The 26,738-nt window shown below is 36.4% G+C and overlaps 2 protein-coding genes across 8 annotated transcripts in view; one reads left to right on the forward strand and one right to left on the reverse strand.

Moving 5' to 3' along the window:
• SLF1 (SMC5-SMC6 complex localization factor 1) overlaps positions 1 to 13,566 on the reverse strand; it is a 66,533-nt gene extending 52,967 nt beyond the window's left edge. For all 3 annotated transcript variants that reach the window (XM_045847999.1, XM_045847998.1, XM_045847997.1), the window contains exons 1-4: positions 13,480 to 13,566; positions 6,966 to 7,079; positions 6,729 to 6,804; positions 1,656 to 1,896 (exon numbers count right to left, since the gene is read on the reverse strand). In XM_045847999.1, coding sequence (XP_045703955.1) covers positions 1,656 to 1,896; positions 6,729 to 6,804; positions 6,966 to 7,079 — 431 coding nt within the window. In that variant the 5' untranslated portion in view covers positions 13,480 to 13,566. The remainder of the gene's footprint in view (positions 1 to 1,655; positions 1,897 to 6,728; positions 6,805 to 6,965; positions 7,080 to 13,479) is intronic.
• A 75-nt stretch (positions 13,567 to 13,641) lies between these two features.
• Positions 13,642 to 26,738, forward strand: part of KIAA0825 (KIAA0825 ortholog) — a 398,694-nt gene continuing 385,597 nt past the window's right edge. For 2 of the 5 annotated variants that reach the window (XM_045848392.1, XM_045848393.1), the window contains exons 1-2: positions 13,646 to 13,743; positions 14,075 to 14,225. The gene's annotated coding sequence lies outside the window, so the exon portion shown is untranslated. Of the gene's footprint in view, positions 13,744 to 14,074; positions 14,226 to 26,738 lie in introns of all 5 variants that reach the window. The other 3 variants (XM_045848391.1, XM_045848397.1, XM_045848394.1) reach the window with 2 other exon arrangements.

A 26,738-nucleotide genomic window follows, 5' to 3' on the forward strand; every position in this document is an offset into this window, starting at 1 on the left:
TTGTTAAGATCTCAATTCTCCCCAATCTGACTTCAATACAATTCCAATTAAAATTTCAGCTTGTGTCTTTGTAGAAATTGGCAAGCTGACTCTAAAATGTATATGGAAATAAAAAGAATCAAGAATCACTAAAACAAATTTGAAAAAAACAAGACTGGAAGATTCATACCACCTGACTTCAAGGCTCACTATAAAGCTTCAGTAATTGAAAAGTGTATTGTTGGTATAGGTCAACACAAATATCAATGGAGCCAAATTAGAAGCAGAAACAGACTACACAAATATGGTAAACTGATTTTCAACAACAGTGCCAACTATAACTGCAGAGCTACCAGAACTTGCATTCATTGCTAGTGGGTTTGAACGGTACAACTACTTTGGAAAACAGTTTGGTATTTTCATATAATGTTAAGCATACAACAGCCACTTGAGCCAGCAATTTCATTCCTGAAAACTTATCTCCATGAAAAATTGCACTGAAATGTTCATAGCAACTTTAGTCACATTAGAAAAAACCAACAGCACAGGCCGGTGTGGCTCAACTGGTTGGAGCGTTGTCCTATAAGCCAAAAGGCTGTGTCTTTGATTCTTGGTCAGGGTACATGCTTGGGTTGCAGGTTCAGTTCCCAGTCAGGGTGTGTTTGAGAGGCAACTGATTGATGTTTCTCTCTCTCTCACATTCATGTTTTTCTCCCTCTCTCCCATCCCATCTCTCTAATATCAATGGACATGTCCTCAGGTGAGTATAAAAACAAAAAACAAAAAACAAAACAAAAAAAAAACAGAACCCCCCCCAGGAAAAATCCCATAAATGCCCATCAATGGTTGAATAAATAGACTATGATATATCCATAGAGTAGAATACTACTCAATACTGCTGCTTCATGATTTTGATATATCTCAAAATCAAGGGAGTATTATACAATATAATCACATTTATATGAACCTCTAAAGAAAAATAACAAATCTAATCTACAATGACAAAAAATATCAGTGGCTGTCAGGTATTGGTGGTGCAGAGCAAAAGTTATAGGATAATGTAAATGTTACAGATCTTGATCTTGATGGAAATAAAGGTGTATAAATTTGTTCAAACTCATTAAAATGGACACTTAAAATGTGTGCATGTTACTGTCTATAAATTATACTTCAGCTAGTGACAAAAAAAGTCTTTGCATCCTCCCCTCTTCCCCCAAAGTCATGGCAATCTTAGAATTTACCCAATAAAAAAACTTTTAATAATATGATATAAAGGACAAAAGAAATGAAATTATGATGTTAACAGTATGAGCCATGAACAGTGGACTATATAAACCCAGAGAAAAGATATTGTGATACAGTAATATTTCCCTTGCAAAAATCTGCAAGTGCTATAAAACTGAGGGGCGGGGGTAGCCTTGGTTGGCCAAAAGGAAAAAGAATGGAAAGTAAAATAAAGAACACAAGACTAATTTAAAACAATATGAGAAAATACATTTTGATTCATTAGACAGATACACTTAAATGTGTAGAATGAATGGCTTAACTAAGAAATCAAAGAGTAAACCACCATGGCACATTTGAACTAAATAGTTGCAAAGAAATACTAAAAGGTATTCAAAAAATTAAAATTGTTTTCGCAGAACTGCTTTAGCTTTTATAAGGTCTGATCTTACCTTAAAAGAGAATCACTTCGTTTATCAGCTCTAACAAGAAGGACAACTTTCCATCTGTGAAAGGCTCCTGGAGCACCAGTGCGTTTCAGTTCTTCACGCCATCTTTTGGGTGCAGATTGCATTTGAGGTGAATAATGGGAATCTTTTTCAATTTTATATCCCCATTCATAAGTTGTTTCATCAAGCCATCTGCCACTTTTGGCACTATGAATTATGTAGTCCTTAGTTAGTACCCACTTTCCTGAAAAGCAAATATACTGTCAATAATAATTCTAGTTCTGATAAGTGGTAAACAGTAAAGACCAAATATCAAATAAAATTTAAACTTTCTCAAAACTTAAAACACAATGAATGAAAACATACACCATGTTCATGGACAAAAAGAATTAGTATCGTTAAAATATCCACACCACCCACAGCAATCTACAGATTCAATGCAATCACTATCAAAATTCCAATGGCATTTTTCACAGAAATAGAACAAATAATTCTAAAATTTATATGGAACCACGAAAGATCCCAAATAGCCAAAGCAATCTTGAAAAAACAAAGTTGGAGTTATCACACTACTTGATATTGAACTATACTATGAGGTTATAGCAATCAAAACAGCTGGCACTAGAATAAAAACAAACACATAGATCAATGGTACAGAAAAGAGAGACCAGAAGGAAATCCATGCTTATAGGGTCAATTAATCTATGATAAAGGAGGCAAGAATATACATTAAAGAGAGTATCTTCAATAAATGGTGTTGGCAAAACTGGGTACATTGAACAAAATGAAATTAGGCTACTTTCTTACACCATATGCAAAAATAAACTCAAAATGGATTAAAGGCTTAAATATTAAGACCTGAAACCATAAAACACCAAGAAGAAAAAATAGGCAATAAACTCTGACATTAGTCTTAGCAATATTTGTCTGGATACGTCTCCTAGGGCAAAAACAAACAAATGGGACTATATCAAACTAAAAAGGTTTTGTACAGCAAAGAAAACCATCAACAAAACAAAAAGGTAACCTACTAAATGGGAGAAGATATTTGCAAATGATATACCTAAGAAGAAGTTAATATTAAAAATATCTAAAGAATTCATACAGCTCAACACACAATGGAATAGTACTCAGCCATAAAATAGAATGAATCTTGTTGTTTGAAATAATATGAATGGACCTAGAGTGCATTTTGCTAAGTGAAACAAGTTGGAGAAAGACAAATACCATATGCTTTCACTTAAGTATGCAACAACCTAAAAAAGAAAATAAACAAACTCACTGATAGAAAAAAATTGATGGTTGCCAAATCAGAGGGGGTTTGGAAGGATGGGCAAAAAAAGTGAGAGACTGAGATATACAAATTGGCAGTTATAAAAACAGCCAAGGGAATTTACAAGGAGGGGACCCAAAAACCCCAGTATTTATTTATTTAAAATTCTGTAATAATTCTTACATGTTTAAACTTCAGTCATCTTCAAAGTACTCTCCATTTGATGCAACATGCCTATCAAGATACTTTTTTCAACTGCTCAGAACAGATTTTGGACTTGTCAATTGTGATGCCTTTTAGTGCTTCTGTTGATTGTTCCACTTTTTCCACATTTGCAAAATGTTTCCCTTTGAGGACTTTTTTCATTAGGGGAAACAAAAAAAAGTTGCTAGGAAAGAGACTGGGTGAAGAGAGAGGGTGGGGCATGGGAGTTCATGATGTTTTTGGTCAAAACCTGCTGGACATTCAGCCTGGTGTGGGCAGGTGCGCTTGTAAATTACCCATTATGAAATGGGCAAATGCACTGAAAGAATCTTCAAAAAACTTTCACTGAATCCAAATGCAGCTTCTCACAGCAATGCCAGCTGGTACAGTGATACAGATGGGTTCCTAAACACTCACCTAGTGGGGGAAGCCAGTACTATAAGGGGCCTGTCCTCCAGAAAGTAATTCCATATTTTTGGGGCAGCCCTTCATAAAGTACAACAAGGAAATATAGTCAATAATATTGTAAAAACTATGTACGGTGACAGACAGGTACTAGATTTGTTGGGGTGATCACTTTATCAGATATATAACAGTCTAATCATTGCAGTTTACACCTGAAAATAATATAATGTTGGTATATCAACTATAATTGAAAAAAGTTAACCTTATTCAACATGGGACTCTTAAACTACTTAACTATTACCTTTGAACTATGTTCTGTTTTCCTGAATTTTTTGATATTGAAACCTACAACATCACTGAACACTGTATATAATCTTTCCCATGATAATTCTAATTCTAATTGTTACTAAATAAAATATAAAGGCTTAGTAAAATAAAATGCAGTATTATTTAAATTATGATTACTTCTTAGTCCCTATTTTGGGTTAGATTTGTATTCTCCCTCATGCTAAAAACTTTTCCAATAATGTTGATAGCATTGTTATACTTTGTAAACAAACTGATAAGGTAGAGAATTTTTCAGGGTATTTACAAACATTCTATAGTTTCTTTATCTGGGAATGAATGATCTTTTTAAACAAAAGGGAAAATGTATGCTTTCATGTGTGGACTTAATAATGAATCCAAATATTTTTCTGATAAGTTATTCTAAAAAATGGTAAATTCATCTGAGTTAAACACATTTTTATTTTTTTGCAACCTGCAGACTACTAAGACACAAGACCAATCATAGTAAACTATAAAATGAACATCAATGGTGTCAAAGAGAGAACAGAATTTAAAATCTTAGAAAAATGAAGTAGCGTGATCATCATTCATAGCATGGATGGGAGGGTAGGCAGCAGAAGAGTAAACACATTAATTCTAATGATCAAAGAAAAGAAACTTGAATGACAACAGCTGAATATACAACAGCTTTTCTTTTTGCATTTTGTGCCAAATCATTTTAAAAAATATTTTATTGATTATACTATTACACTTGTCCCATTTTTTTCCCCTCTCCTTTACTGCCTTCCACCCTGCACCCCCTCTTCCACTAGCATTCCCCACCTTAGGTCATGTCCATGGGTCGTACATATATAAGTTCTTTGGCTTCTCCATTTCCTGTATTATTCTTAACCTCCCCCTGTCTATTTTGTACCAACTGTTTATGCTTCTCATTTCCTGGGCTTTTCCCTCACTCTCCCCCTCCCTGCTGATAACCCTGCATGTGATATCCATTTCTGTGATTCTGTTCCTGTTCTAGTTGTTTGCTTAGTTTTTGTTTAAGGTTCAATTGTTGATAGTTGTGAGTTTGTTGTCATTTTATTGTTCATATTTTTGATCATCTTTTCCTTAGACAAGTCCCAAATGTTAAACATTTCATATAATAAGGTCTTGGTGGTGATGTACTCCGTTAACTTGACCTTATCTGGGAAGCACTTTATCTGCCCTTCCATTCTAAATGAGAGCTTTGCTGGATAGAGTAATCTTGGATGTAGGTCCTTGCCTTTCATGACTTGGAATACTTCTTTCCAGCCCCTTCTCGCTAGCAAGATTTCTTCTGAGACATCAGCTGGTAGCCTTAAGGGAACTCTTCTGTAGGTAACTGTCTCCTTTTCTCTTGCTGCTTTTAAGATTCTCTCCTTCTCTTTCATCTTGGGTAATGTAATTATGATGTGCCTTGGTGTGTGTGCTTCCTTGGATCCAACTTCTTTGGGACACTCAGAGCTTCCTGGACTTCCTGGAAGTCTATTTCCTTTGACAGACTTGGGAAGTTCTCCATTATTTTTTCAATTTCTTGCTCTTCCTCTTCTCCTTCTGGCACCCCTATGATCGGATATTGGGACAGTTAAAGTTGTCCCAGAGGTTCCTAAGCCTTCTTGTTTTTTTGAATTCCTGTTTCTTCATTCTGTTCTGGTTGAATGTTGACTTCTTCCTTCTGCTCCAAATCGTTGAGTCCCAGTTTCGTTCCTGTCACTGTTGGTTCCCTGTACATTTCTCTTCATTTCACTTTGCATAGCCTTCACTTCCTCCTCTATTTTGCGACCATACTCAATCATTTCTCTGAGCATCCTGATCACCAGTGTTCTGAATTGTGCATCTGATAGGTTGGCTATCTCTTCATTGCTTAGTTCTATTTTTGGAGCTTTGATCTGTTCTGTTCTTTCATTTTGGCCATATTTTTTTTTTTTTTTTTTGGTCTCTGCATGCCTGTTATGTAGTAAGGGGCAAAGCCTTAGGGATTCACCAGAGCAGGGCAACCCACATTACTGTGTTGTGATACTGTATGTGTAGAAGGGGTCCAAGAAGAAACAATGTCACTTGCTCAGCTCTCAGCTGGCTTTCACTCACTTCCCCCCTTTACTTCCAAACAAATTGGGCCCTTCTGATGCTGATTCCTGGGTGGTTGAGGAGGTATGTGTACGTTCTAGGACCCTGTGGGTCTCTCCAATGAACACTCCTGAGGCTGGGAGCTTCTCCCACCACCACAACCCCCCCAGTTTTTTGTAGTCAGAGGTTTTGAGGCTTTATTTCCCTGCACTGGAACTCTGAGTTGTGCAGTATGTCTCACTCCACAGTTGTTCCTCCTGGTTTACCCGCACACAAATGTGGGACCACCTGCTCTGCTAGCTCCACCTGGCCAAGTCTGCCAGCCTTTTCTGCCCAGTCCTCCTGCCACTGCCTTGCTGCATATCTTCTCTGGTCCTCCTATTAGTCTGGATGACTGTTTCTTCTTTAACTCCTTGGTTGTTGGACTTCCATACAGTTCGATTTTCTGGCAATTCTGGTTATTTTTTTGTTTTTAAATTGGTTGTTGACCTTCTTTTGGTTGTGGGAGGAGGCAATGTATATCTACCTATGCCTCCATCTTGCCTGGACGTCAACCCAAATCTTTTCATTAAAATATTTTTTCTTATACAAAGTACTGACATGAAAATATTTGGTGAAAGAAATATTTATGCCTATTTAATGTATTTCTCATGTGTTACAAAGTTTGACTCAGAAAATAAAGAAAAAGAATATCAAATATAGATATTTTCAGAGAAATGTCAGAACATAAACATACCTCTTTCTAGGGGCTATGGTGCTTTTTCTTTATCATAAAGATTTTTTTTTACATTTTATGATGGAGGGAAGGCAGTTAAACTTACCTGCTGCACAAGCTGCTAAAAATTTCTCACTCTTACATAGGCGTTCAGCTATAAGATGTGTACAATTTTTGTATTTCTGAAAGGACAAATCCACATGAAAAAATGTTAGAAAGGTAAAATTTCCTTCATGACACATTCTTCTTATTCCTAAAATATTAAGGGGACATCTTACCATTTTTAGGCAAGTATTTTAATTTTTCTATGTCAATATTTGGTAAGTAAAGTTTCTGTACTCACCTCACTCTTAATAAAAGTGCAATCTAGTTTTAAAAGCAATTTGCCTAGAGCTTCCTTTTCTTCCATCTTAAATCCTGTCATCTGAATGACATGCTTTGGGGCACCATCTTCCATCTAACATACACAGACACACAAAGAAAATAACATGTTAGAGATATTATTTACTGGGTTAAAATTACTATTTTTCTTATTTAGGAATGCTAAAACTAAAACTAAAACCATTAGATTAAATATATAATGAATTAAACCAAGTTTTAAAACCATTAGATTTAAATATATAATGAACTAAACCAAACTATAAATACCAATATTAAAATTGCTTATGCAAATAGAAATTAGTTTTAAAAGTTGTCTTCTCAAAATGTGACCTTAAATAGAATGAGATTTTTTCCCTAATTTGAACATGGAAAGTTTGAATTACTACATTACTTTCCACTAATATACACTGATGAATATAATTCTAATTATATTATACATTAGTTATATATCATATAAATATCAGCATAATATTAGCTTCATTTTAAAAGTACCGTTTTTTCCAGGTTTTTTTGTAGGAAGACTAGATGAAAGAGGTAAAGGGATTAGCCAAAAACCATATATACATAACGCATATACATAACCATATATACATAACCCATATAAAACTGACAAGTTTTTATAGTTGTTGAAAGTCACTTTTATCAGAGGAATATGAGTGTTTTAACCATATATAATTTACCTGCTACATGCATTTTATTTATGTATTCAGAGTTTCATAAACTGTTTAAGAGGCTATTTCAAGTAATGTTGTTAAGGAAGAGAAGTTTGGGTAGGTTTAAAAACCTAAAATCTTGCCTAAATCTAAAACCTGGTAATAGAGAAACCAGTAATTAGAATATATAGAAAGCAAGAAGAAAATCACTGTAATGCTACTCAAGTTTTATTTAAAGGTTATCCTTTAAGTTTATTGTTTTGCCTCCTGAGATTAAATATATTTTCTACAGAATTGTAAGAAAAATAATCATAGTATGTTCCTCTTCTAGATAAAATAGCTATTTACAATTTGAATGTTTATCATTAACAAGGTGACATTTTATCCTATTTTTTGGTTTGATGCAAAAATGATTTAGACTTTCTAGAGTCAGTATATAATGCAAGGTTTTCATCTTAAATCTTATAGTCTTTATAATGAAATAAATATATCCACTTTGTATATTTAACAACATTTTGTGTCAAAGAGTCCATAATACAATAAAAACAGGACCACTTGTGCTTAACAGTAGAAATTGGCAAAGGCTTTGTAATTTTTTTCCTTGGAAAAACAATTAAACATGAAACTGAAATTAAACAAGCAAAGAGGAAGGGGAAGAAATATAGTTTAAATAATAGGACATCCTGGTTCAAACATTATGAATATTAAAAAATATGATTCATTCATATTCATTAAAATATGAATATTGAAAATAATCAGAATACACATTTATTCACAAGTTTATCTGAAAAATTGGACCATCTGCTTAACTTTCACAGATTTTTGAATCCTAGTGATAGCATACAATAAGTAGCAAAGATTAAAGAGCAAATTCCAATAACCTAATATAATAGCTTCCTATAATAAAATGATCTACTTGAAGCCACAGCATTTACAATACATTTAGCAATGCTTAATATCACATTGTATGATGAATAGCTAGATCACAGATCTAATTCATACAGTTCCATAGGAAAATTGATATCTACATACATAAAAATAGATACATATAAATATATGGTTAGATTTATCTATATTTATAAAATTAGTGGTTTAATGGTTCTTTCTATGACCCTGCAGGATTAAGAAAACAATAAACAGTAGCCTAATATGTCAATGAACCCAAACAGAACACTACATACAACCGGTGTGATACCTATCAATGACCCAAGTCCTTAAAAGTAGGGTAAAGTTTTGTATAGGTCATATGTTGTGGAGTATGGAGGATTAAGAGATAACTTCTAGAAGTCTTCCAACACAAGAAAGTAAATATTCTGCAATGTAATTGTACCAGTGGTATTTCTAGGGAAATTATATATTTTTCTGGAACTTGTAAGAGGTGTTCCTTCAAGCATTCACACAAAAGACACTACCCTAACACAACAAAGGAGAGGGGTGTAAAAAAAAGAGCATTTACTTAATAGTTAAATGTTATCTTTACTATGAAAAAATTAAAAATTATACACTAGGTTTTTAATTAAAAGGAAATGCTTTTGTAGTAATTTTTAAAAATACTGCAGTAATTAAAAAAAAATCTAGCCACTTACCTTAAACCATATAATACACACAACTAAGGAGATAATGATTGTGAACAGAGCTGGCATTTATGCAGAGCAAGCAACTGTCTCTGTGGTGTGGACTTTCCCAAAATATCTCCCACATGGGCCTATCCCTGATGCCTGAAATTCCATTGCAGTTGGTGCCAGTTAGAAATGCAAATAAACCTATAGCATTCATCATAATTAAGAACATTATGCATTTGCTTTTTGGGTCTTATGAATTCTTTATGACACATAGCTGTAATATGCTGAAAAGAAAACTCAGAGAAAAGTAGAGACGGGAATACAGATTATGAATACAAGAGGGAGAATTTCAAAGTGCAAGTTGTAATAGTTGGGTTAAAGAGGAAAATGCTACAAAAAAAAAAGGGGCTAAAGAGATGGTTTAAAAGGGGCCTGTGGTAGGAAAATAAGGAGAAACTTTTCCTACTGTGCATTAACATTTTTTTATGACCAGTCATAGGGTATTATACAACTTTTGAGAATATAATGCATCTTATAAGTTGTATGCTATTAACTAAGATTACTAAGGGACTTATAAAAGTTTATAAATCCCTTAAACTTTGTAAAAGTTTATATAGTTTATATTTGCATTTAAGAACTAAAAATTTTCTTCAAAATAAGTTTTACTGATTTGTCTTTGTCTAAATTAACATATGCTTATTATAGAAAATTTGAAAAATACTACAAAGTATGATTAAAATCATCTCTAATTCCTTCACTCTATAATACCACTGTTAAGATATGGGGATGGGGAAAGGAGTTTGACTTGAAGGTTTTATGCATGTGTATGAATATATATATATCACAAAATGTAAATATCATATAGTTCTCTTAGTTTTTATATAAAATTACATTTATATTGTGATCATTTTTTCATGCCACTGAATATTCTTCATAGTTTTAAGGCTCTACAGTTTTAGGGCAAACCAGTGGTTTCTTAATGTTTGTTATTCAAGTGAACTATTTTAATTTTGAACCTACTTTTTAAAATTTTAAACCTAAGGAGAATATCTTTAATAACCTCTCCGGGAAAGAATACAGAATGCCTTGAATACAATCAATATTGCTGCTCTGAATTCAAGTTTGAAAGCTTTTCATGATTCATGTTACCTAAGGAATTTAACTGGGAAAATAAAAAAATGCTAAAACTAAAAAAAGTCAGTTAAAGTGCTGATCTCTGTTTTAACTAATACTGCAAAAGTAGGCATTAATCACAGTACTCATACTGTGTAAGTAAAATACTATTTGGCTCTGAATGCTATAACATCAAGTGGAGTTTAGGAATTCTGTACTCCCTGGGCCGAGGAGTCAAATTAGACTTTTGTCTTAATTTCATTCAGTTGGCCTTTGGATTTTTTTTTTTAAGAGATGTAGAGTTTGTTTCCTGCCCCATCTTTCTAACATATGGAATGTGCCTGTGTGTGTACAAATATAAATTAATTATTTTATTGAGGTCTGCAGTGGAGAGACGTGGGGGATGTTCTTACTTCAATGACATTTGGAAAAGAAGCAGTCATGATCAGTCTCTTAGACAGTAAATTTGGCAGTACAGGAAGGAAGTGGAGAAGCAGTAGCCAAGTGACTATAGTGAGGAAGAAATGATAAGCTAAGAGGATTTATGGAGGTATCCATTCAATTTAGTACAGTACAAGGAACAAGCTAGATTGGAGTTGCTAGCTTTAGTGATAAAGGGGCGTTTTACCCCTAAGGAGGTTTGCTCAGGGAAAAAAGAATGAATGGAGAGTAAGTTTTGGTTAGCCACAGGGATGACAGTCCCACCCTCTTCAGCATCCTAGGGACTTTGTATTACTTACTAGAAGCAAAAGATCTAAAGCTGAACAGGTCGGATTTCAATTGAGGACCTCCTGCAGTCTATACACTTCATATATTTAGTTTATTTCCTTCTCAACAATTTAAGTGTTTACCCTTCATATACAAGTTGAGGATACTGGAGAATCTGCGAGATTAAGAAACTAGCTCAAGGCTACACAACTAGTAAATGGTGAAACCAAGATTCAAAAATCTAAAATGGTGCAAAAACTATATGCCCTTTTTGCAATACCATTCTGAATTAAGTATCAGAATCTTGTCTAATACTTTTAACTACAATATAATTTTACAAAGCAATCTATTCTCAGCTAGTCTAAGAGAAAAACAAATTGCACAGAAAGGAATCTGCTATAAGGGTGGGGAGACATTTAGATCAGCAATATCACTGAAAATATTTAAACAATTATAAATTAATTTCAGAAAAATAACACTAATGTCTAAACTTTCAAAGCATTTCCAGCAACAATTGAAAGAGGGATCTTTTTTCCTTATAAAAAAGTAAGTTTTCATTACTTTCCTCTCAAAATGGATTTGGCATTAATTAATCACTATGACTAATGCATATGGGCTTTTCAGCTTCATCAAAAATATTTTTTAAAAACTTTTATTTAGTAATAACAATTGCTACCTTTTAAAAAATTGTGTATTTTTATTTCAAATAATTTTGATATAAAGAAAGTAAAAATTATGTGAACCTAAAAGTTTTAGGAATATTTTACTTTTAAGCAGGAAGATGTCCTTAAAGGGAAGAAACAGTACTTAGCGTATTTTCTAGCATATATTTCCTATTAGCATATTTAAGGAGAGTCAATCACAAGAGTAACATAATATTCCATTTTATATATTTTTGAGGGAGAGGGTTCTTCACCATCTTTAGGTTTTATTATCAGAGTCTATAGGGAATTGCTTTTATTTTACAAATTTCTAAATACTGAAGACTATCTTAGAATAAGCAAGAAAATACTGTCTAATTAATAGGCATACTATTGTTTTTTTTTAAACCAATGTTTTTAGCTATTAGAGGATATTGTGGATACTTATTAAGAAATCTTAAGAGTTTCAATTTCAATTATGAAAAGTACTCAAAACTGACCACAAGATTTATGCTTTTCACTATAGGGAAGTAGGCAAATATTGAATCATATAATCTAACGTTAAGTGGATAAGGCAAAAGATAAAGTGGATTTAGAAATCAGATATAATAGGGGCCTATTTGCATTACTGAAGGCTGTCTTTACAATTAAAATTTACACATTCAAGTATCTGAACATCCAAGTTCATTTAAATGGACTGAGTTAACTTAGACATGACAAATTAATTCCCTTATAAAAATCCACCCAAAACTACCAATTTATGTACTGAACACCTTGCAATACAGGTTAGTCAAACTTTCCTAAAGTTGAGAACGTCCTGCACATCAAAAGATACTTCTAGGAATTGAGGCATGACGTAATAAAAAGTTCACTAGGTAAAGTGTGTCACACGTATACTGTAAACACTGTTAACTTTCCACCCCTAAAGTCTCGACGGCAAAATTTTTTTTCCTTTTGTTGGTATAGAATAGTCATTTGTTTAAACAGAAATGAGGGAGACAGTGAGCGACCACGCTTGGCGCTTCCAAAATCAACTCTAATTTCTGAGTCAAATTCTGATTTGGAGTAACAGAGGAAGTCCAACTTTTTGCCAGTATTTAATCAGAGGCTTTGGGAGTGAAAGAAATCTGAGAATTACCATTAAGTCTTGTTCCAAGCCTTCACGCAGCTAAAATATTATAATATCAAGGAAAACAGCCCTCCCCCCTTTTTAGGAGATCGTGTGTGTACGTATGTTGTTTAAAGGCCTACAGTAAGCTGCAGAAACATGCTACCATTTGAATACGTTTAAAAATTCTACTATGAAGAAAAGAATGACACCATTTTCCTCGTCACAGGGAGGTGGGCCTGGGGGATCCCAGCCACCTGCAGTGACGCGAAATTATGGAAAGAAGCCAAGAATCTGGGACTCAGGGAGAAGCGTCCCAGCCGGTTCTATGGAAACGATAGATGCGCAGGCCTGGCTCCTGACTAGCACAAGACTGAGCAGCAGAGCAGCGCGAACAGGAGGCGGGGAAGCCGCTCAACCTAGCCCTGCAGAGGGGGGTCGGTGGCCATCCCCTCCGCAGCGCGGGCGGAGCGGGGCGGGGTCTGGGGCTGTAGCCCACCTACGCGAGGGAGCCTCCTCCTCCTGCGAAACAGAAGGAACGGCGGCTGCGAAAATCGCAAGAAGCAGCGCCGCAGCGGTTCACCCCAGCCCCTTCCCAGCCTCACAGCCGGAGTGGAATAAACTTTGGGGGCACGCAGGAAACATCCCCACAGTCAGGGTACACTGTGTCTTCCGAGCTGAGGCCCTTTACCTTCCAGGACGGAGTGTCTAGGTTCCTTCGGGTGGCGGTGGTGAGGGGGAAGACGACTGGCGCTGCAGCACTCGCTGCTTCGCTAATCCGGGCTCTGGGAAATAATTTCCCGCCGCGCGCTATTGGCCCCGGAAGCTGTTCTTTTACTTCCGGGTGGTTGTCAGTGACGCTATCTAGCCGTCGTCAGGTGGTCTGAGAGGGCGCCTGGTAGATTCTGTCTTGCTGGCCAGCCTCCTGCTAGACCGGCGTAGGAGGTGGGATACGGTAAGTGATTTTTATGAGTTGCCTCCTGGGCCTGCTATTTCCGGTCAGGACACCGTACAGCATTTTCCTTGGACCTAGAAGTGAGCGGGAGAGGGTTGAACCAGAAAGTCCCCATCCACCCCTGTGGCGCTTAACCGTCTGTGCTGCTAGAGAAGGCCCTGTGATCTCGGCTTACCATGTTTTTCATTCGCTGTATCTATCTACAAGTTGGAAATTGACCTCCCGTCCCCAAGTGTCCCTGCTAGGCAACGCCAAAGACACAGGTACCCCAACTCGGTTTAGTACCTAGTCTCTCTATCAGTAGTCAGTGTTCTTACTCTCCCGTTGGCAGGGTTTGTCATTCTCGATTTTCGAGAATTGCTTTGCAGTGCCTATGAAGGAGGCAGTCGTGGACACCTTTTTATCAACAATTTGGAAGTTGGATGAAGGGGTCGTGCCTGATTTAGAATTGATTCAGCGTTTCTGCTGCAGTTTTGAACTGGGTGAGAATGGTCTTTATTTTCCTGGTTGCTGTCCCCTAATGAGAAAGAGAACAAGTCAAAAATTTCAAGCATGCACTTTAATTACATGTTTCATCTTTTGAAAACGCCAGTGATCAGGAAGTATGTGCACCTTCTTGAAAGGAGTGCTGGCTTACTGCCAAGGCTTCCTTGATGATGGATTCATGAGAATTTTGGTTGGAGATCTGAGGTAGGCAGAATAGTTGTAAAGAGAAATTGCTTCCAGCAAAGGGATAATATGAGGCAAGGTGCTCATTCAGCCCAAGATTAAAAAAAAAAAATTCCAAAAAAACGCAATGTAGTAAACTTTGGAGACTTTCTTTGAGTAATGCAGTTTCTTCAGGTAAATACTTTTCACTACTCACCACCTTATATTTAAATAATCTCTCTTTCAGAAAAGCCAGCTGATTGATTTTTTTTTTTCAAAACATCCAGTTGTAAAATAAGTTCTAAGGATAACTACCATAAATAACAATGTAATAAGTATGTTCAATTTAAGGCCTCTGATGCATCAGCAAGTGCCTTTTCACTTTTTGAAAGTACTGCACCGTGTTTAATCTTGCTGATTAATAACAACAAATTTTTATAACCTCCTTTAATCTTAGTTTTGCCATTTTTATTGAATCTTGTGTTTTCCCTCTTTTTCTCCAATTGAAAAGACTGTAATAATTTAAGGGAGGTTACATGTTTCTATATAGCAACTAGTTTTTAAGTAGGCACTGATTTGTTTTAAACTCATGAAAACAAATGATTCTTGATTTGTGATACCTCCTTTCAAATTAATATAGCCAGCTACTAATACTAACCACAAAGAGCTACTGCCTGCCAGGCACTTTACATTCATTATGTTATTTAAACTTACTACACTTCTACAAGAAAAATCATATTATCCCTGTTTTGCAAATGTTTTATATTGAGACCCAAAGATGTGTGACTGATAATTAAAGATGTTCCCACAAATTATGCAATTCAATGACAATTGAGATTTGAACCCAATTTACCTGACTCCACTCTTTGGCTTCTTTACCATGTTCATAAAAATCATAACAGAATCATTTTCACTCTCCCATAAAATTGGATAGATGATATGTCCCATTCTTGTGTTAAGGAAATAAAGAATTAGTTTCTTATGTTAATGTGTTAAGGATGAAGAAATGTATTAGGGATTTTAGGAATTACCATAAGGTATGACATACGAATAATTCAATTTCTTTTTTGTGTTGATCCTTGGTCAGTTTTATTATCCTAACTCAAACAAATATAAGCAATCTAGAGACCATCAATATATTGGTGACCCTAAATCCAGCTATATCGGCTTTTTCTTTAGGCAACTTTGCACACACATTTATATACATTATACCCTTATGCATGGTGTGGAGGTATGGAGAAAGAGAAAGTGAGTGAATGAGCACAAATTCATAAAATTGAATTTTGTAATGTCCTGTAAAGAACTGTTACTATTTACTGGTTATTAGGAAAACTATTCTCCTCTATTCATATAATCTTCAGACAGATGGTAATTATCATGTTTTAAGGGAATGTGCTTAATTAAACCTGCCCATTCCAATATTCTACTTAATGTAGAGAAATAGAAATAGCCTAATTGTTAGAGAATTCACTAAAATATAGTTGAAATGATGAATACTGGAAATGACAGAACAATTAAAAAAATCATACTGAAAGACACAATTATAAAACAATATACATAACTAGTTTCAAATTCTAATGTGCATTTTATTATATTGTATTAACTAACTATATGAAAGATAATTTGCTTTGCGTATCCCACAGGTAGGTCTCAGCAATATTTTGTTTTCAGTCACATTTCAGTGCTTATGAAGGTTGAGGTTATATAAGTTTTTTACCCTGCCATGTAGCGCTCTGCCTAACATGTAGTAAGTAGGGTCTTAATAAACAACTGAATGAACAATTAAAAAATAGTCCACAGAGAAGTACTTATGTATGTGTTTTTTAAAAGGAACTTATCACATAGATAAATGCATACTTATTGCTACACACTTTGACTTTGAAATACTATGTCCACCTCACAGTTGTCCAGAAAAGGCAATGGTGGTATCTTATAAAGAAAACTGGACAGTGAGACAGGCTATAAGAGACTGCCTAATATTTATTGTTGCTTACTTCTATGCAGTGTTACATTTAACCCTCACAGTGCTATAGGATTTTATTATCCTCCTTTTATAGATGAAAAAACTGAAGCAGGGATAAGATTTATAAATCATCATAGGTTACAAACAATCATGAAGTATCAGAGCTATGATTTGAACCTGTGCTGACTCCAAAGACCATCCAAAGACCAAAATCTTTTTTTTCAAGTCTTTTTTTTTGTTGTTCGATTAGTTGTCCCAGTTTTCCCCCATTGCTCTCCCCCACTCTACGCCCCCAGTCAATCCCTCCATGTTGTCCATGTCCTTGGGTCCTTTATACATGTTCCTTGACTAGACCTTTCTCTTTTTTTCTGCTGTTATCCCCTTATTCCCTTCCCCTCTGGTCACTGTCATTTTGTTCCTTATTTCCATGCCTCTGGTTCTATTTTTCTCACTTGTTTTGTTCATTAGGTTCCACTTATAAGTGAGATCATATGGTATTTGTCTTTTGCCACCTGGCTTATTTCACTTAGATAATACTCTCCAGTTCCATCCATGCTGTCGTAAAGGGTAGGAGTTCCTTCTTTCTTTCTGCTGCTTAGTATTCCCTTGTGTAAATGTACCACAGTATTTTCAAAGACCATAATCTTAACCACTTAGCTATATGCCTCCAATTGGGTTTCAATCCTGGCTTATCTGCTAACTAGATATATTTATACACAGGGAATTTTATTTCTCTGAAGATCATATCTCCCATCTATAACATTCAGAGGTTGAATTAGATGGTCTATAAGGTCCTTTCCAGCTCTAAAATCCACTGACTTTAGTTGACTCTTAAGTATTAACTCAATACATCAGTTCTAGTGTGCTAGAAAACCATGACTGGAGTTTTACATGTATGTATTTGTTTCTTCAACATTGGTAGATGTACAATTATGTTTTTGTAATGGGAAGAACAAGACCAAAACTTAAACAAAACAACTCAGCCATGCTTTTGGCTAGCTTATGACCCCAGTAAGTCAGTGAACCTTGGGAGCTTATGTTTTCATATGTGAAATGGATCCATGAGAGTGCTCTGTGGGTTAAGTGCAATGATATACAGAAAGCCTCAACGCACTGTCTGGCACACAGTTGCCATTAAATGAATATTAATTTTTCTTTCCCCTAATCTTATAAGGATAAGAGAAGATTGGTGGATATAAAAATGCTTTATCAATTACCCAAAGGTGACAAATCTTTTCACTTATAGTCTACTAGGAAAGATAAAGGTATGTACACAAATAGTTATTGTATTATGCGGGACAGTTTATATATGATCATTGAACACAGAACATGATGGGAAAACAGACAAGAAATTTGCTTCTAGGAGGACAAATAGGGAAAGACATCATGAAGAAGGTAATGCTGAATTTGGACCTTAATGGATGGTAAGGATTTTGGTAGGGGGACAAGATGAAAGAGTGTTCCATTGAAGGATGAAAAGGTGACAGAAAAGAAAATAGTGACTACTTCACTTGATATGTGTAGGCTAATAGTAAAGAGAAAAAAAGCTGAGTTTAGGGTAAGCTCTGGATAACAGTGTGATCATGCTGAAGATACTAGGCTTTTCACAATAAGCAATGATTTGTGTGAATTATCAGGGTGAGGTGGAGGATGGGGTTGCCATTTGATTTCTTTGTTGTGGAACTAACACACATTCGTTACATCAATAAGAATGTATAAATATATGAAAAATTGCCCATGATCCCACTCCAGCCTCAGCTCTTCACTTGCCTGCTGATCCCCACCCTTATGCGGGTGCCCTCCTTGCTGGGGAGCACCCTTCTCTTTTTGGTGAACTCTGCACAGGTTGGCCCAGAGGTGGGGGAACTCCGAGGGGACATCTATCTCCCTATATCTGGGCCTCCTCCCTAAGGGGACATGGACTCACATTGGGACTGGTCCACAAGCACATAGCGAGGGTGGGGGCTTGGTGCTGGGACCCAGCTGTGATGGCACTAGGATTCTGAGCCTCTCAAGTTCTGAGGTCTTCTCGCCCCTTCTTGTTGTCTCCTCTGTGGCTCCTGATTCTTACTGATGTCTGTGACTCTAAGCAACCATTTGCTTCTCTCTGAGCCTTAGTTTTCCCTTCTAAAGTCACAAGGTGATCTGGGTAGAGGATCCTTAGGCTCTTCTCTCCCAGGAGTAATTCTAGGACCACCATGGTGAGGCTGGACTTGGACTTGCCTCTCCTTCCTGTGCTCTGGCCCTCCTTTCTGCTCCATGACCTTCTGCGATGCCTTCTCTACAAATAGCAAAACGAAACAAAACAAAAAACCCCACAAACACCCCATCCCCTTTCTAGCATTCGAATACCATTGAGTTACTCCCAGGCTGTTCAACATCAGCCTCTGCCAGTCAGAATGCTGACCGCTGCTAGGCTATATCTTATTTTTTCTGGGAAACAGGGTTTGTTCATTAGAAGTAGAGATTCTGCAGACTGCTGATTCACCTCATCAGTTGACTCTGGTTAAGGGAAGTTTTTGAGTCTGGAGGCAGAGGCAAAAAATATAATTATATTAAGAAGCCTGAGAATGAGGAAGAAGAATACTGCCTCCCAGCCTCAATTGTTGATAGGTTACTGGGGACAGGTTTTTGAAACAATGCTCAAGCTATATCCCCATAAACTTTAGTTAAAATATAAGTAAACAAGGAGAAAGGCAGCTTAGGAAATATTCTAAATGGCTGCTATAGTATCTATATATTTACATATACCCTCACAGGAATTCAGAACAAACATACAGCTGTTTAAATCCTTTGGGGATTTTTTGCTGAATTAAGTTCTCATGAAAATGATCAAATTGCCATTTTGATTAATTAGGTAAAGGAGTATAATGTAAAAGAGCTGAATTCAGAGACCACCTGAGCATGAGCTCAAACTCACAAACTTCTATGATCTTAAGAAGTTACTTAAATTCCTTGAGTCCCAATTTGTCTATTTGTAAAATGGCAACATGAGCTGTATGGATTTATTAGGATTAAATGTGATAATATATATAAGCACATAGGCATCAGAAAAATTATATTAGAGATCAGTCTTGTATTTTTTGTTGTTATTTAGTGAAGTCTGACTGCTCTAAAATAAGGTCTGTAGCTCCAATTATGAAGTTAAACAGAACTGAGTTCAAATCCCAGCTCTGTCACTAGTTGTGTGACATTGGGAAAGTTACTTTTCTATTCTTATTTTTAAAATGGGAATAGCAATAATATCTTCACAGGGCTTTTGTAGAGATTAAATGAAATAATGATGCATAAAGTTTAATACGGTGGCTGGACTTGTCAGCACTTTATATTGGCTCAGATTCTCAAAGAAGCAGATGCAGAGGGGTTTGGATATGCAAGGGGAAAGTGCCCATGAAGGATAAAGAGGGGAGCAAGAGTGGGGAGATCGCGCCTTCAGGGCAGGTCTAAGTATCTGAAGGACTAGAGAAAGGAAGGCAGGAGAGAAGGGTCAGTAGTATCTCAAACTGCTTCTTAAACCAGGCCCATGGGGAATCTTTGAGCCAAACTCTTCTGTTAGAGGCATCCATGTCACCCCAGTACTTGATATACTATTAGCTATTAGTAAAAATAATTAACAGTTGTCACAAGCTATAATTTACAAGTGTGTTTAAATTTCAACTCTTGAATTTCACTGTCTGTCCCCACTTCCCCTAAGAACAGTACAATCCCTGCTGCCAGATGTCAACCTTATCATTTGAGGCACATGTTCTCAGGCTAACAACTTCTTATATTTTATAATACAGTTTTGTTAGCCAGAGTACTATTAAAGGAATCAAAAGATCTCTTCCAAGTAACACTTAAAAAATGCAAACAGTAGCTAAGCAACTGATTTTTTGATATTACATGGTTGAACACAAACTGCTGTCTAAATTTCTAAATCCAGGTAACCAATAAATATAGCAATCTTTTTAAAGATATTTTATTGATTATGCTATGACAGTTTTCCCAATTTTTTTCTCCCCTTTATACCCCCTCCACACTGCAATCCCCGACCCTCCAGCATTCCCCGCCCCTTTAGTTCATGTCCATGGGTTGTACATACAAGTTCTTTGGCTTCTCTGTTTCCTAAACTATTCTTAACCTCCCCTCATCTATTTTATGCCTTCCAATTATGCTTCTTATTCCCTGTACCTTTCCCCATTCTTCCCCTCCCTGTCCCCCTCCCCACTGATAACCCTCCATGTGATCTCCATTTCTGTGATTTTTTTCTTGTTCTAGTTGTTTGCTTAGTTTTTGTTTTTGTTTTTTAGTTTCAATTGTTGATAGTTATGAGTCTGTTATTTCATTGTTCATATTTTTGATCTTCTATTATTAGACAAGTCCCTTTAACATTTCATATAATAAGGGCTTGGTGATGATAAACTCCTTTAACTTGAGCTTATCTGGGATGCACTTTATCTGCCCTTTCATTCTAAATGATAGCTTTGCTGGATAGAATAATCTTGAATGTAGGTTTTTGCCTTTCATGACTTTGAATATTTCTTTCCAGCCCCTTCTTGCCTGCAAGGTTTCTTTTGAGAAATCAGCTGATAGTCTTATGGGAACTCCTCTGTAGGTAACTCTCTTTTCCTCTTGCTGCTTTTAAGATTCTCTCCTTATCTTTAATTTGGGTAACTTAATTATGATGTGCCTTGGTGTGTTCCTCCTTGGGTCTAATTTCTTTGGGACTTTCTGGACTTCATGGACATCTATTTCCTTTGCCAGACTGGGGAAGTTGTCCTTCAATATTTGTTCAAATGAGTTTCCAACTTTTTGTTCTTATTATTCTCCTTCTGGCACCCCTATGATTCAGATGTTGGAGCACTTAAAGTTGTCCGGGAGGTTCCTAAGCCTCTCTTTGTTTTTTTGAATTCTTGTTTCTTCATTCTGTTCTGGTTGGATATTTATTTCTTCCTTTTGTTCCAAATCCTAGATTTAAGTCCTGGTTTCCTTCCCTTCACTGCTGGTTCCCTGTATACTTTGCTCTGTTTCTCTTTGTGTAGCCTTCATTTCTTCTTTTTTTTTTTGTGACAGAGCTTAGTCAGCTCTGTGAGCATCCTGATTACCGGTGTTTTGAACTCTGCATCAGATAAGTTGGCTATCTCCTCACCACTTAGCTCTTTTTCTGGAGTTTTGATTTGTTTTTTTATTTGGGCCATATTTCTTTGTCTCCGCACACCTGTTCTGTTGTGAGGGGTGGGGCCTTAGGTATTCAGCCAGGCAAGGCAACCCTCTTTGCTGTATTCTGGCACTGTATATGGGGGAGGGGTCAGAGAGGGAACAATGCTGTGCGCTCCACTCTAGCCCCACTTTCCAGTGAACTGTCCTGTGAGATTGGGATTTTCTCCAGCTGTTGCAACCCCAGCAATGTTTTACAGCTAGAGATTTTGAGTCTTTAGCTTCCTGTTCAGCCCGCCCCGCCTTGTCTGAGCAGCCCACCACCTTGTCATGCTTCCTCTCCCCTGGGCTGCCTGTCTCTGGTCTTTGCCCCTCCTACCAGTGTGGATCAATGTTTCTTTAACTCCTTGTTTGTCAGAGTTCCATACAATTTGATTTTTCTGGCACTTCTGGTTGTTTATAGTTTTTAAATTGGTTGTTACCCTTCTTTTGGTTATGCGAGGAAGCAAAATGTTTCTATCTATGCCTCCATCTTGGCCAGAACCAAATATAGCAATCTTAAATAGCTGAGTAATGTTAATATCTATAGCCTAAATTTGAGTTTCCATTTTCTTTCTTAACAAAGATACCTCTTTGGTTAAAAAGATCTAGATATTATAGTTTTATTTGTCTGGGTCCTTTCCTCCTTAATATTGTTTTTAATAAGCAGTTGTGGAGATCAGTCAGTTCAATGCTTTTCAAATGGCAGGTCACAACCCCATCAATTTGGTGACTATGAGCCTGCATTTTTGTTTCAGATATGTGTGGCTTCAGAATTTGGATATAAAATATTTATTATTGTGAATCACAGTTGAATTTTAAAGCAAAAGATTAAACTAACTTCCTTTATTTTACATTAGGAATTGAAGACTATAGAGGTGATTTAACTTGTCCAGATAACCTGAAACATGTGACTTGAACCAGAAGTTAGGTCTCAAGAATCTAAATTTAGAGCTTTCTTTTATATCATGCTTCCAGGAAAAGGCTTCCTATTTTCAAGAAGAGGCTTCTTGTTTGCTTTACTTACAGTTACTGTTTTCCAGTTGGCTAATAGGATAGTTTTTTTTTCCTGTCATTTTCATTATTTTTTGCTAAGATCTACTGAGAACTCTTCCCTGACTCTAACCATGAAGTGTGAGGGCGATGGTTTCTATCATTCAGCAGCCGTGCTGAATTTACAGTCCATTTTTGGGGGGTAGGAGGAACAAAGCTAATGCCACAGTTTAAGACTGGAGTTTACCTGATTTAAACTAAGGAGTGAAGGAAGTTCTTTGAGGCTCATTATACTGATAAGGTTTTAATTCTTACTAATACCAGTGAATATCATTTTGTGCTTCATTGTTGTGACATTCTTTACCCATTCTGTTTTACATTTTTAGGCTTCAGTTCACCAAATACTTTCCATTTTTAAAATGCAAGATTTGTGTAAAATCACATAATTTATTCATTTATAATTTTAAAAAGTATATTATTCTTTCATTTTCTAGCATATATTCATACATGCCCTTAAAGATGCCTATGAGCAATTTGACTGGGGAAAGAGTTTCAAAAAGGACTATTTACAAAAGGCGCTCTCTTCCTAGGCTCAGCTTTTGTGTTGCCTGCTGCACCCTGGTATCACTGAGGCTGCCTGTGCTCATTGTTTTGATTAGGTTGATGTGGTAACTTAAACTCTTTCTGGGGTTTTCTCATTTACTTAACTCAGCAGTTCTCAAACATTCCGTTTCCGGAGTCCTTTACACTTAAAAATTATTGATGACCTCGAGGAATTTTTATGTATGTAATTATACTTTTATTTATTATAAATTAAAATTGATTATTTTTAAAAGATGTAATTCAATAATAAAGCCATACATAGTAACATAAATATTTTTTAAGTAATTATATTTTTTTCCAAAACAAAAATTGTAATGGGAGAGTAGCATTATTTTATATTTTTGCAACCTCTTCAATGTCTGGGTCAATAGAAGAGAGCTGAATTCACATTTGTTTCTGCCTTCAGTCTGTTACAGTATGTTTAGGTTAAAGTTAACAAAACCCAACCTCATACAGACATGTAATTTGAAAAGAAAGGAGTATTTCAATGTGCTTTTCACCAGAACAGTAACAAGTGATAGTTTCTTAAAGTTTAATTACAGTGGGGAGTCTGAAATAATACCAATGAACTTTTTGTGCTCTGTTACTTTAAAATCCCTTGGTCTGTCTTGAACTTTGAATGAATCTTTACAAACTTATGATTTTGTCACATAATGCATAGGCCATATGGGAAAAAAAGGACTCATTGAGGTATGCTGATCTTTTGAATCGTAATTCATTTCATTATACAATATCAAAAAAATGAATTGTAATATCACCAGCAGTCTCATTAGGAAAATCTTAAAATACTGGGAAACTGTCCATATGACAATATATGAATTTTCCAAAGTTTTTATTTTTGCTTTGAAAGCTCTAATGTTATCATTAACAACACTGTCTAATATTTTCCTTGAAATGACAGTCCAATTTGGTTGATTTTGAGAAAATCTGTGGTATACTTAAAAGGTTAATAGAATTACTTACTTTTACTGTCTGATTGTTAAATGAACCTGGCATTTTTTTTTTTTTATTGCAACTGTGTGGCAGTGAAAAAATATGACCCCTTAAAGATGCCTACATTCAACTCCCTGGCACCTGTGAATGTTATGTTATATGGAAAAGAAAATTAAAGTTGTTAATCGGTTTACTTTAAAATAGTTTATTCTGAATTGCCCAAATGGATTCAGTGTAATCATAGTGGTTCTCAAAAATGGTAGAAGACAGAAGAGGAATTCAGAGTGATTCAATGTGAAAAGGACTCCGCCCACAAAACTCCTGGAAAAATGGGGGAAATGGGCCAGGATCCAAGGAATGAGAGAAGCTTCTAAAAGCTAGAAAATTCAAGGAAACTGGATTCTTCTCAGAGCCTCCAGAAAAGAATGCAGCCCTGCCAGTCATTGGTTTTAGCCTAGTGAGACCCAGTTCAGACTTATGGCCGGGAGAACTGTGAGATAATAAATTTGTGGTAACTTTTTACAACAGCGATAAAAAACTAATACGACTAATATAGTTTGGGGGACTGCACTTTGTGCTAGGGCATTATTGCTTTTGCACTATTAGTACAAATGTCAACTGTTGGGAACCGCCCTGACTGGTATTAGAAGCTGAGACCCCCGCCTAGGCTAAGGCTAAGGGAACGCCCTTGGAACCGTGAGCCGGCAAGGAGACAAAAGCTTATCTTCCTGGCAGGAATGCTGTTTCTGCAACTGAACCCCAAAAAGCTTGGTCGGTTAGCCAAAGACGGGTAAGATTCCCCACGGGGGAACAACCCAAGCCAGGCACGATCACTTTGGGAGGCCCCCCAAAAGAAGGACTTGGGGGGCTGCAGCAAAAGGGGGTGATGGACCCTCACTCCTCGGCTTTGACAAAGTCTGAGTTCTCAGCGTCTGGAAGAAAATCTCCTTATCTCTCGGTGGCTTTAGTTCCCGCGCTCCACCTAAGCCTGAAACAATGATGGGGAAGTACAGCTCGGTACTGGGAAGTGCGGATTTCCCGGGGTGATCAGGCCTAAGAAAGAACATGTAAATTACTGTGAAACCTTCTTTGTTCGAGAATGCTCTCAGTTGAATGAGGAGGGTCTTAGGAGGAAGCTAGTTTGTTCCTCAGCCTTACAGCTCTTTGACCCCCAACTCAATAGACCGGCAGAGTTCTTTGTTACTTCCCCTAATGAGTACTGTACTTTGCCTGAATTATTATGCAAAATGAGCCTAATAAAAGCAGGTATGGACGGTGGATCAGCGCGCTCCCCACTAGGGGGGGTGGCCATTCTGTCCCTACTTCCCCACAGAAACTAGTTTGTCTCTGTGCATGTTGTTATTTCTCGCGTGTTTATTGTCGAGCCATCCACAGCGTTCCGTGGTCACTGCTGGCCGGTGACCCACGCGCAACAGTCAACCTAGTGAAATGGCATATAATGTCTTATTATGAAAATAATATTGACCTTGACAACCCCCTGAAAGAATATTGAGGCTCCACCAGGGAGCTGTGTACCAGACATTGAGATCTCCAATGTAACTTCTTCTGTGTACTTTCTCTGTGTCAACCTTATAGTTTGGGTTCTGGGATGCAAAAATAAAGAAGAAACACTCCCTGTTTTAAGAAGATTATAATATAGAGGTTGAAAGAGGTAAATAAATCAGTGATTGCAGATACCATAGAATGATAAGTGCCCTAACTGATCATATCCTCGAGGGAAGGAAAGAAACCTAGTAACTGTCTTCATGTGCTTTCAGTTTAGTGGGCGAGATCACAAAACTAACTACAAAATGCAAAGTGCTATTAAGGAAATGTCTTCACTGACAGGGCAGGGGAGAGACATTTCCGTTTGGCAGTGTTTGGGACTTCATTTTCTCCACACCTTCCCCAACACTTGTTATTGTTTATCTTTTATCTTTAGCTATTCTGGTGAGCTGTGAAGTTGTACCTCATGTGCTCTCAATTTGCATTTATCTAAGTCAAGAAGATTGACACCTATGATTTCTTTTGAGAATTTTATATATTTTAGCATTTATATTTAGGTCCTTGATCAATTCCAAATTAATTTTTGAACATCTTTTGATGGAGTCTGACTTCATGTTGTTGCCTGTTGCTGCTATCCAGTTGTCAGCAACATTTCTTGAAAAGGCTAATATTTCCCTATTGAATTTTCTTGAAACCCTCATCGGAAATCAATTGGATATCATATGGGTTATTTCTGGACTCTGAGTTCCATTGCAGTGATTACATGCCCACCCTTATGCCTATCTTGCCACACAGCCTTGATTACTGTAGTCCTGTAATAAGTTTTGTAAACGGGAAGTTTTGTAACGGGAAGTTCTCTAGCTTGATTCTTTTTAAAGATGTCTTGTTACTATTCTGCATTCCTTGCACTTCCATGTGGATTTTAAGATCAATTTGTTAATTTTTGCAAAATAGGCAGCGGGATTTTGATAGGGATTGCATTGAATCTGTAGATTAATTTGGGAAGTATTGCCACTTTAACAATATTAAATATTTCAATACATAAGCATGGACTTTTCACTTATTTAGATCTAATTCAGTTTCTTTCAAAGATGTTTTGTAGTTTGCAATGAACAGGTCTTGCAGTGTTTTTGTTAAATTTTTCCTACATATTTTATTCTATTTGGTGCTATTG

This window comes from Phyllostomus hastatus, unplaced genomic scaffold, assembly GCF_019186645.2.
Source record: "Phyllostomus hastatus isolate PE091 unplaced genomic scaffold, TTU_PhHast_1.1 phas_contig_58, whole genome shotgun sequence".
Lineage (NCBI taxonomy): Eukaryota > Metazoa > Chordata > Mammalia > Chiroptera > Phyllostomidae > Phyllostomus > Phyllostomus hastatus.